This window comes from Ornithorhynchus anatinus, chromosome 2, assembly GCF_004115215.2.
Source record: "Ornithorhynchus anatinus isolate Pmale09 chromosome 2, mOrnAna1.pri.v4, whole genome shotgun sequence".
Classification (NCBI taxonomy): Eukaryota; Metazoa; Chordata; class Mammalia; order Monotremata; family Ornithorhynchidae; genus Ornithorhynchus; species Ornithorhynchus anatinus.
In genome coordinates this window covers 947,354-959,450 of record NC_041729.1, presented here as the reverse complement: position 1 = coordinate 959,450, position 12,097 = coordinate 947,354, and the positions used below count along the sequence as shown (strand labels likewise).

The following is a 12,097-nucleotide window of genomic DNA, read 5'->3' as shown; positions in this document are numbered from 1 at the left end:
GGAATGGATCCCAGCACGTAGCTTGAAAACCAAGGGGCCACCGGAACCCGGGATATGCCCCCTTCCTCCAGGGCTGCCCTGCCCCGGCTGCTTTCTCCCCCAAGGCTCCCCAGGCCTCGTTGGCTAGAAACAGATCTTCACCTCATGGTTTCGTTCATTCCCTTTTGCACAGTGAAGATGCTCTGCTTGCTGACGGGACGGGAAGCCTGAAAGATCTGGGACACCATCTCGTTCGATGCCTTCGCCTCCAATCCCAGCCGGCTGCCGGTGCCGCAGGCCTTGGCCAGAGCCATCTGAACAACAACAACAACAATAATAATAATAATAATCGTGCTATTTGTAAAGCGCTTACTTTATACCAGGCACTGAACTAAGTGCTGGGACGGATACAAGCAAACTGGATTGGTGCCTCAGTTAACTCGTGGGCATTGAGACTGTGAGCCCCATGTGGGACAGGGACTGTGTCCAACTTGATTACCTTGTACCTCTCCCAGTGCTTAGAACAGTGCTTGGCACACAGTAAGCACTTAGATACCGTAATTACTATTATTTCATCAGACAAGTAGCAGAACCGGGATCAGAACCCACGACCTTCTGACTCCCAGGCCTACGCTCCATCCGCTACGCCAGAAGCAGGGACGGAGAGGGGCACCAACCAAGGCTTGGCCGGAAGCGTGCCGTGTCCCACCGGTGGGGTCTGGGGGGCGGGGGGGACATGCTGGGGGGTGGGGACAGGAGGACCCTCACCTGGGCTTCCCAACAGCCCTTGGCCGCGTAGTCCCTCAGCTTCCGCAGGCTCTGCAGGTACCGGCCGGGATCCGCCATCTGTCGGGGGGGAGGGGACACGGAGGTCTCACCCACTGGGCTTTTTGCGGGGGAAGGAGTGGGGTGAGGGGAGCCTTTCCCACGCGGCCGGCGAGGCAGGGGGCAGGACTTACAGCAGCCCTCCTGTTACTCTCCCAAAGCAGGTAGGAGCTATCCAAGCAGCCCCGCTGGGCCGACTCTTCGAACATCTCAAGTGCCTCCTTCCTCTTCTCTTCGTCCTGGAAACGTGAAGCAGAAACGTCACTTGCCCTCCCGGGGGGTCGGGGAGAGCAGGGCAGCCCGATGTCGTCGCCGGGACCCCGGGACTAACCATCGCCCGGTGCCTTCCTTCACAGTCATCCTCACATCCTCCCGGGGGGGGACGAGGGGCTGGGGGCCAGGGGCTGGCTTCCACTCGGCAGTTGGGAAAATCACTACCAAAAATGGTTATCACCACGGAGCAGAGCAGGGAGGAGAATTTAAATCCCGTCTCCCGAGGCCAGGCCCGCCGTCTTTTTGGAAGTTGGGTGGCGAGAGTATGTTCAGCCCTCCCAGAGGGACACCAGCCCTCCCACGCCGACTGGCAGAGTTGCAGCAAGGAGGCCTCGGCCGCGCAGCGCCCCGAGACGCTTTCCAGGGTCAGCCCCGCAGACTGTACAATCACAGAACCCAGGCCCTGCCCTAATACTAATTGTAATTATGGTACTTAAGCGCTTACTATGTGCCAAACACCGTTCTAAAGACAACCAGGTTCGATACAGTCCCTGTCCCACATGGGGCTCACACTCTTATCCCCATTTTACAGATGAGGTAAGTGAGCCCAGAGAAGCGAAGTGAGTGACTTACCCAAGGTCACTCAGCAGATATGTGATGGAACCAGGATTAGAACATACATCCCGACTCCCTGGCCCATGCTCCTTCCACTAGGACCCACTGCCCTGAATTCATGTAACTTTGGGCCCCCCGGATGCGGGGAGGTGATAGTGTGGAGGCAGAGTCGGGGTGGATGGCTGCTGGCTCAGGAAACCAGCGGGGAACGTGGGATCCCAAACGGGCGCCTCGACTCAAGCTTCGATCTCGTTCACACGAGCCCAACCGCTGCTCTAAAGCCCTTCTCCGAGGGATCCCGGATCCCAACCGGGGGGCTGAGCAATCAGCGACTTACCTCAAAAAGGCTCAGGACTTTAGCCAGGCAGTGCAGAATCGATCCTTTGTGGGCCTTAAAGCAGACAGAAAGGAGCAGTGACTTTCTGGACCGCCACAGCCCAATTTACAAGGTGTCACTGGCTGGGTGGGCGGCAAGACGAGGGAGGCCTCCCGACCTCCGGCCCCTCTCGCTCGCTCTGCCCGAGGCTCGCGCTGGTATCGGAGGTTCTGCCTCCCCTCCCCGAGACCTGAGGGGAAGGGTTGCTCTTTTGTGGGGAAACTTCACCATCTGCTCTACACTCCTGTGGCAGGAGTCGGGCAAGGCTGCAGAGAGAGTGGCCAACGTGGGAACCCAAGAACATTGCTAGGCACCCTGGTTGAACCCCTGCCAACCCCAGGCCTGGCAGGCAGAAGTGGAGCCGTCACCTTGAATCCATTTCCTACTCCCAGGGGGGAAGGGGAGAAGAGTGTCCCCCATTAGAGCTCTCTCTCTCTCTCAAGGCTCGGCCCAGAGCTCCTGGGCACACTCACTTTCTGGAAGCGGCACTCGGCTTTGAGGCTCTCGAAGACCACGGCCTTGCAGCAGCTCCCCGACACGGCCCAGGGCGGGCGGATGAACAGCCAGATGAACGGGGCCCAGGTGTTGAGGCGCTCCGCCAGGCTGAAGAAGCGCGAGGCCTTCAGCCCGTTCACCTCGGCCCGGCCCTCGTCCGAGATGGACACTGCGAGACCCACGAGAGAGCGGCCCTCAGTCCGGACGCTGGCCGGAGAGCGCCAGCCCGGGTCGAAGCGCTGCCCTGGCCCCGACGTGACGGGAGGCGAGGCTTCCGGCCCACCACGATCCCATCGATGCTCCCAGACCGGAACCCCCCCCGGCCCACCGCGGAAATGCCCACTCACGGCCTTCGTTGTAGAGGTAGGCTATCCCCAGCTTCACAGCAGCTTCAAAGTTCCCGCTCTCGGCCGCCCTGAGGGAGAGAAGAGAGTGATGGTGAGGGGGCGAGCCTGCGGGCAGGGAGGAGGTGGCTTCTTCTCCCCAGGACTCTCGGCCCGAGGCCCCACGTGATGTCAATCGTTCCCATGCGGGCCCGCCGCCTCGCCTCGGCCCACACCCCGGACGGGGCTTTAGGCTCAGTCCTCTGGGATCACCAGAGCCGGGCTTCCCCATCCCCCCGGGGACGCGTGGGGCATGGCCGCTGCTCCCAGCGGCCCCAAGCCTCGACTAGTAACTCCCATTTCAGCTGGCCAGGACGCAGCACGGGGACATGCCTCGCTTAGTCCACGCAATCCATCGATCATACTGATTGAGTGCTGTGTGCTATGTACAGGGCACTGTACTAAGTGCTCGGGAAGGTAAACTATAACAGGCACATTCCCTACCCACAACGAGCTTACAGTCTAGAGGGGGAGACAGACATTAATGTAAATAAATGACAGAGGGGGACATAAGTGCTGTGGGGCCGGGAGGGGCAGTGAGAGAAAGTCGGGCGACACGGAAGGGAGTGGGGGAAGAGGGTACGAGGGCTTAGTCACGAAAGGCCTCTTGGAGGAGATGTGCCTTCAATAAGGCACGCAACCTCCTTTAAGTCTAAACCGTTATAATACAGTCTCCCCTCCTGGGATTTTCATGAGTTGTGGCTACTTGCCAGGGCATTTAAAAAAACCCTCTCTCTCCCTTCTCCCTAACCCCTGAGAGCCCTTAAAAAACCGAGGCCCTCAGTTTGGCGAGGAGTTATTTTCTGGAGATCGATTGGACACAAAGGAATTCTTTCATAGGAATTGGATCCGACCTGGCCATACGCTCATTTAGAGAGTTGAAATCTGAGGACCAGGAGACGGCCGCCCACCCGGGGGGCCGAGCTGTCTCTCCCAGAGAGCAAGTTCCCTCTTCCTCCCGGCTCTAGAATCCGCTTCACCCCAGAACGACATTCCCCGGCCCGGTGGGTAAAGGCCTCCTCGGACGGCTGTCAGCGCCCCTGTGGAACGCGGGACCCGAAGCCCAGCGCATGCACTCAGCTGGGATTTCCAGCCGGGGCAGGGAGTTCGAATCTGGCCATACCTGTCTGGGCCCTGCAGAGGCACCCAAAGGCACCCCAGAAACAAAGACCACGAACCACACTCTCTGCCACCTTTTTAAATGGTATTTGTTAAGTACTTACTATGTGTCAGACATTGTACTAAGCACTGAGGTAGGACTGTGTCAGGTTGGACGCAGTCCCCGTCCCACATGTTCACCGTCTTAATCCCCGTTTTACAGATGAGGTAACTGAGGCCCAGAGAAGTGAAGTGACTTGGCCAAGGTCACACAGCAGACAAGTTGAAGAGCCAGGATTAGAACACAGGTGTTTCTGACTCCCAGGTCTGGGGTCTATCCTCTAAGCCACGCTTCCTCTACACACCCTCATTTGCCACCTGGAGGGCAGAGTCGAGCGGAAGGACTCCGAGGGCCCGACAGACAACAATCCCCACAGTTTCTCGGATTGGGAATAAATAGAAAATAGGGGTGGCTAATCTGTGGGATCAGAGGTAGGAAGGAGAGGCGGCAGCACCTTCAATTCCCGATGTGCCACTCTGAGCTCCACGCTGGGCTGGGCTCCAGCCAACAGATAAAAAAACTCAGGTGACTTAAATCCCACCATATAACAATAACAATTATGGTATTTGTTAAGCGTTACTATGTGCCAAGCACTGTACTAAACGCTAAGTGGATACAAGCAAATCAGGTTGGACACAGTCCCTGTCCCATGTGGGGCTCACAGTCTCAACCTCCATTTTACAGATGTGGTCACTGAGGCTCAGTGAAGTGACTTGCCCAAAATCACACAGCAGACAAGTGGCGGAGCCAGGATTAGAACCCATATCCCATCTCTAGTGGTAATATCAATAACGAACCTTTACCGAGAGTTAATCATGAGCTCTTCTCAGTAAGAATCACTATATTCTCAGGAGGTGTCAACTGGGCAAACTGACGGGTTTACTACAGGACCAGTGGCGTGGCTTAGTGGATAGAGCCCGCGCCTGGGAGTCAGAAGGACCTAGGTTCTAAACCCAGCTCTGCCACTTGTCTGCTGTGTGACCTTGGACAAGTCACTTCATTTCTCTGGGCCTCAGTTATCTCTTCTGGAAAATGGGGATTAAAACTGTGAGCCCTATATGGGACAGGGACTGGGTCCAACCCAATTACTTTGAATCTACCCCAGCTCTTAATACAGTGCCTGGCACATAGTAAATGCTTACCAAATAGCACAATTATCATCATCACTATTAGAAGAAGCAAACGACTGACAGCTCTGTGGAAAAGTGGATCAGCCGGACCAATCTGTGCCACAGGTGAGGCTGAACCAGAGCGATAAATAAGAGAGCTGGGTTACCTGAGCTAAAAAGGGACCAGCCCCCATCCCAAACCAGGTTAAGTCTCCAACTAGGATGGCGGTAGCCACGAGCACAACTCAAAGTCTGACCTGGCCGGGGGGGGACCAAAAACACCCGGAGAGTCCGTGCTTGACAAAGAAGAGACGCTCCACCAACCAGATGGTGGGGCTGTCAGGATCAAACGGCAAATGCCAGTTAGTCATCTTGGAGGGGCCCATTGCTGTCCCAGTGGAGTCTATGTCCCACCTGTCCGTCAAAGACCAGAGGAGCCCACCCACGTTTGTCAGGAGGGTGAACGGCCCGTGAGCTCTCTAAACTGTAACCTCATTCTGGGCAGGGAATGTGTCGACCAACTCTTTTTTTTAATTTATGATATTTGTTAAGAGCTTACTATGTGCCTGGCACTGTACTAAGCACTGGGATAGATACAAGTTTGTCCGGTTGGACACGGTCCCTGACCCGCCTGGGGTTCAGTCTTATCACTATTTTACAGATGAGATAACTGAGGCCCAGAGAAGTGATGTAACCTGCCCAGGGTCACATGGCAGACAAACAGCGGAGCCGGGATTAGAACCCACGTCCTTCTGACTCCCAGCCCATATGCTGCTTCTTTATCTCTGTTACAATATACTCTCCCAAGCACTTAGTAGAGTGCTCTGCCCACAGTAAGTGCTCCAGAAGTACCACTGATTGATTGAGCCGTCCCAGCCCAATGTCCACCACACCACTCAGTGGGGGCGGACCCATAGCCGGACTCGGGGCGGGACACTCTCGGGCACCCGGCTGGCGCCCTTCCCCGCCACGGTGGCCCCTGGCAGAGGCCGGCCCCCGAGGAGGAAGGCCTGGGGCCCTGCAAGCACACAGCCCGCCCCACGTTCCCAAAGGTTACCTCTCAAACAGCTTCAAGTTGTCCGGAGACGGCCAGGCGTCCTGAAAACTGGCACTGACCCAGACGCTGGCGTGATTGTCTACCAGATATTTGAGGTGGGGGTGCACCTGGAAACGAATCCAAGGCCAGGGGGTTCAGAACCAGAAGTCCCTCCAGGATGATTGCCCAAAGTTGCTTCAAAACCAACCCAGACTATCGCTTGTTTGACCCAGTTGCAAGGCCATAAATTTAGCATCTGTCTCCCCTACACTACAAGCCCCAAGGTCCTAACTCAGTGGTCCTCCCCAAAGCCTTCAGTCACGTGTACTGCCCTTGGGAGGGGCTCAGTACACATCACCCGTCCAGCCATCTCTGGACTGACTGGGCAGGAGATGGGATGGACTCTTCCAAACGGAGGGGCCCATTCCCTCCCTCCTCCCCAACAGGTCAGGGAACACAGGCAAGAGCGATAGGCGGAAGTTGCAAAAGGGAGTCCCAACCGACAAAAAGAAAGTCCCCGGGCAGCCAGGCAGAGGCTGAGGAATCCCCCTCCCAGGCAGGAGTCCAGGAGGCTCAGCAATCCTGACTTGCCAAATTGAGGCTTCCACCTGCCCAGAGGCAGAGGGCTGGAACGGATGACCTCCGCGGACAGCCTGCAGCTCTGTGGTTCCAAGTCGGGGCCGCAGGCGGCCGCTCTCTCAGGGACGACCCCGACAGAGGGACGGGTCGTCCCGCGGAAGGCACGGGGGCCGCAGCCAGCTCGGAGCGGACCTCCTCCGTCGTGAGGCTTTCCCACTTCGGCCCCGCTGACCCCCAACCCCGAGGATCCTCCGAGGGACCCCGGCACCCCCGGGGGCCCTCACGGGGCACCCGCCACTCACCGCCCCGATGGCCAGGATGTCCTCGGCAGGGAGCCACTTCAGGATATGGAAGAGGACATCTTCAGGGAGGCTCAAGAGCGTCAAGACTCGGGGTCTCTTGCGGATCCTTCGCTTGGAAGGGAGACAGAAACACCTGGAACACCGGCAGTGGATCACTGAAATCAGAAAAGATGTCAGTGAGCGGCAAAGGGCGGGACAGAGAGGAAAACACACCCCAACGCGGTCGCTGGCCGCATTGTAAAGTCGGTGAGAACCAACAAGTTGTCCACTTGTCTGCCACTTGTCCACTTGTGACCTTCAGCAAGTCACTTCACTGGGCCTCAGTTTCTTCATCTGTAAAATGGGGATTAAGACTCTAAGCCCTATGTGGGACAGGGACTGTGTCCAACCCAATCATCCTGTATCGACCCGAGCACTTAGTACAGTACCTAACACATAGTAAGTACCTAATACCACAATTAATTATTATTATCCCCAAACCAGTTTGGTTACAGTGCTCGGCACAGAACAGAACAGGATACCATTCATCTAATTGTGGTATTAAGCACCTACTACACACTGGGAAAGATACAGATAACGTCGATCAATCAATGGTATTTTTTTTTTAAGCACTTACTACGTAACAAGCACTGTTCCAAATATTGGGGTAGACAAGTTAATCAGGCCAGGTACAGTCCCTTCTACACATGGGGGCTTACGGTCAAATAGAAGGGAGAACAGGCACTGAATCCCCATTTTGCAGCTGAGGAAACTGAGACAAAGAGAAGTTAAATGACTTGCCCAAGGTCACCTATTAGGCAAGTGGTAGAGTCGGGATTAGAACCCATGTCTTCTGGCTCCAGGCCCGTGGGTCAAACTGCCTTATTGGATTCTTGCTGGGTGCAAAGCCTGTAATAAGAATTTGGGAGAGTCCACTCTAATAGGGTTGGTAGGCACCATCCCTGCTCGCAAGGGAGAGCAAGGTCCTTCTCTCCATTTTATAGCAGAGGTATCTGAGGCCCAGAGAGGATGAGTGACTGGACTGAGGTCACACAGCGGGCCAGGGACAGAGCTCACTATGATCAACTGATTGACAGTAAGATATAACAGAGGTGGCAGACATATTCCCAGTCCACAACGAGCTTACAGTCCGGAGGACTGCAAGTTTTAAATGAGTTTCAGGAAGCCTACTCTGACCCAAATGGAGGTGAGAAATTTAATTTTCCCTATTTTAAATGCAATTAACAAATCGTGCTTATTGAGTGCTTAGTGTGCAGAGCACTGTATTAAGCACTGCGGAGAGTACAACATAATATAATGGACACATTCCCTGCCCACAAGGAGCCTCTCCTCCTTCCAGCCACTGCAAAAGAACATTTTAAGAGTGGTACGAATAGCAGTTAGTCACAGATATGTTCAGCCCCTACTAGGGGCAGTAATAATGATAATAGTATTTGTTAAGCATTTACTATGTGCTGGGCACTGTACTAAGCGCTGGGACGTATACAAGCAAATCACGTTGGACCCCATCCCTGTCCCACATGGGGCTCACAGTCTTAATCTCCATTTTCCAGATGAGGTGACTGAGGCAAAAAGAAGTGAAGTAACTTGCCCAAGGTCACAGAGCGGATAAGTGGCAGATTAGAAACCAAGTCCTTCTGCTTTCCAGGCTGATGCTCTACCTGCTTGGCCACACTGTTTCTCTGTAATGATAGTAACAATCTCTTAATAGTATTGGGGGAGTTTCCTGCCTACCAGCCATTTCCACTCTGGGGGAGGCAGACTTACCACGCACCAGTGACCACTAGCAATTAAACAGATAATGGAGTGAACCTAGAGGAGTGCTGAGGACAGGAATCAATAAGCCCCTAGGGGAAAAACAGGCACAGTCTAGAACTACTATTATCATTACAATCATTGATAATATTGAGTGTAAGCCCGTCAAATGGCAGGGACTGTCTCTATCTGTTGCCGACTTGTTCATTCCAAGGGCTTAGTACAGTGCTCTGCACATGGTAAGCGCTCAATAAATACTATTGAATGAATGATTGTAATATATACTAATACAATTATATAATGTCAATCTCCCTCTTTCTGTAGCGGTGTACATTGTAAGGCTTTGCACTTCAAACACCAGAGGGTGAAGAATGGCTCCCTTTTGGATGGAGAGTGACTGTTCCAAAGGATTTTTTAATTGCTGTTTTTCAATAGTATTTAAGTGCTTCCTACGTGTCAAACATTGTTCTAAGCGCTGAGGTAGATACAAGGTTGTCAGACTGGACACGCTCCCTGTCTGGCATGGGGCTCAGTCTTAATATCTATTTTATAGAGGAGGTAACTGAGGCACAGAGAAGTGAAATGACTTGCCCTCAGTCACACAGCAGACAAGTGGCAGAGCCAGGATTAGAAACCAGGTCCTTCTTACTCCCAGGCCCATGCTCTATCCATTAGGCCACACTGCTGCTCAATCTTCCAATCTTAATCGCCTTCTCTCTTGAACTTGGTTCCATGAACCAGGGTCTGCCTCTTCCCTGGCTTCAGTAGTGTGCTTTCGTAGAGGGTTGATTTCAAGATTTTACTTTGAAATTACACTGTCCACACCCTAATCTGCTCAAGAAACAAATACGCTGCAAATTAATTTGGTTTTTACTTTGGCTATTCGGGTGAGGTCAGCAGAGTTTTTTAAAGGCCTGCCATTCCTTGGCAAATGAAACGACTAGAGCTAGGAGACCCAGAACAAGCGGGAATCCCTCTTCAATATGGATACACACTTGTGGCTCCTCATAGTGGTTTCACGGGCAGGGCAGAAATGTTAGACGACTTGAAGTGGAGACTGAATGTGGTGAGGAAGTTCCTCGCGGAGTTTCTGGCAGAACTTTGAAAGCGCAGTTATCCCGACTAAACAAGCGAACCTACCCATCCCACCTGAATCTCTTTACAGTGGTCCCGAAAAAGGGGGAATGGGTGACGTGGTCAGGCCGGTTTGGCCGCGAGAGACCGAGCGCCACAGAAAGGCCAGTTTGCACAGGAGGGACCGGGAGCTATGCGGAGACCAGTTTGATGGTATCTGTTAGGTGTTTACTGTGTGCCAAGCACTGTTCTAATCGCTAAGTTTCCGGGGAGGGATAGAGCGCCACAGCGAGCCCGGTTTGCACGGGAGGGATCGAGCGCCACGGGGAGGACAGCTTGCAAAGGAGGGACCGGGAGTTATGTGGAGGCCAGTTAAATGATGATCTTTGTTAGGCGTTTACTGTGTGCCAGGCACTGTTCTAAGCGCTGAGTTTTCAGGGGAGGGATCGAGCGCCACGGAGAGCCCGGTTTGCAGAGAAGGGACGGGGAGCTGTGTGGAGGCCAGTTTGCACGGGTCGGCTCGAGCGCCACGGAGAGGTCAGTTTGCACAAGAGAGACCAAGAGCCGTGCAGACGCCAGTTTGCAGGGGAGGGACTGAATACCGTGCAAGGAATGGTTGGCCTGGGAGGGACGAATGGCCGTGCACAAGCCAGTTTTCCCTGGAGGGACCGGGGAGAGTGCAGGGACCAGTTTTCCCTGGAGGGACCGGGCAGGGTGCAGGGGCCAGTTTTCCCTGGAGGGACCAGGCACAATGCAGAGGCCAGTTTTCCCTGACGGCACTGGGCACATGCAGGGGTCAGTTTTCCCTGGAGTGACCGGGCAGGGTGCAGAGACCAGTTTTCCCTGGAGGTAGCGAGCACATGCAGGGGCCAGTTTTCCCTGGAGGGACCGGGCAGGGTGCAGAGATCAGTTTTCCCTGGAGGGACTGGGCACAATGCAGAGGCCAGTTTTCCTTGGAGGGACCGAGCACATGCAGGGGTCAGTTTTCCTTGGAGGAACCGGGCAGGGTGCAGAGACCAGTTTTCCCTGGAGGGACCGGGCACAATGCAGAGGCCAGTTTTCCTTGGAGGGACCGAGCACATGCAGGGGTCAGTTTTCCCTGGAGGGGCTGGGCAGGGTGCAGAGGCCAGTTTGCAGAGGAAGGCCCGCGCGCCCTGCAAAGTCCGGTTTGTCCGGGCGGGGGGAGGGGATCGTCGGCAGCGGGATCCTGCCTACTTTTTTGGTTTTGCTGCCCGTCTCTCCCCCCACCACCCCCGCATTCGTTCAATCGTATTTATTGAACACTCACTCTGCGCAGAGCACTGCACTAAGCGCTTGGAATGGACAATTGGGCCACAATAGAGACCATCCCTGCCCAACGACGGGCTCGCGGTCTCAACGGGGGAGAGGGACAGCGAAACAGAACGAAACAAAACATCATCATCAAGATAAATAGGATCGAGGAGATGGACACCTCATTAACAAAATAAACAGGGTCATAAATAATAGATACAAATGAGCACAGTGGGGAGGGGAAGGGGGAAGAGCAGAGAGTGGGGAGGGGGAGCAGATAGAAAGGAGGCTCAGCTAAGGGGAAGGGAATGTACCCCTCATTAACAAAATAAACAGGGCAATAAAAAATATATTTATTTGCTTTTGTTCTTGTCCGTCCGTCTCCCCCGATGAGACCGTAAGCCCGTCAAAGGGCAGGGACTGTCTCTATCTGTTACGGACTTGTTCATTCCAAGCGCTTAGTCCAGTGCTCTGCACCTAGTAAGCGCTCAATAAATACTATCGAATGAATGAATGTATACGAATGAAGACAGTGGGGAGGGGAAGGGGGAGCAGAGGGAAAGGTGGAGGGGCTCAGTCCGGGAAGGCCTGATGTTGGGGCAGGAGGGGACTTGGTCTGTTGCCCGACTGTGCATCCCGAGCGCTTAGGACAGTGCCGTGCACAGAGGGGGCGCTCAGTAAATACGAGCGAGCGAATGAATGAATGGGGGCTCCTCCCTCCCTCCCTCCCTCCCTTCCTCCGGCTCCGCGGAGTTGGAAGCGCCCCTCCCGCAGGGCGGGTTTCGCGGGGCTGCGGGCCGGAGCTCCGTCACTCACCGCCGCCCCTCATCGCCCCTCCGGCTGCAGCGCTCGCTCGGCTGCAGCGCTCGCTCGGCTGCAGCGCCCGCTCGGCTGCAGCGCCCGCTCGGCTGCAGCGCCCGCTCGG

At 54.9% G+C, this 12,097-nt stretch overlaps 1 protein-coding gene across 1 annotated transcript in view; it reads right to left on the bottom strand.

The window, feature by feature from the left end:
- The window catches only part of CCNF (cyclin F), a 21,906-nt gene extending 9,809 nt beyond the window's left edge, over positions 1–12,097 (bottom strand). Inside the window, exons 1-9 of the mRNA XM_029049099.2 lie at positions 11,989–12,097; positions 7,072–7,226; positions 6,212–6,318; positions 2,851–2,918; positions 2,482–2,672; positions 1,970–2,023; positions 939–1,043; positions 748–825; positions 142–293 (exon numbers count right to left, since the gene is read on the bottom strand). Coding sequence (XP_028904932.1) covers positions 142–293; positions 748–825; positions 939–1,043; positions 1,970–2,023; positions 2,482–2,672; positions 2,851–2,918; positions 6,212–6,318; positions 7,072–7,226; positions 11,989–12,001 — 923 coding nt within the window. The 5' untranslated portion in view covers positions 12,002–12,097. The remainder of the gene's footprint in view (positions 1–141; positions 294–747; positions 826–938; positions 1,044–1,969; positions 2,024–2,481; positions 2,673–2,850; positions 2,919–6,211; positions 6,319–7,071; positions 7,227–11,988) is intronic.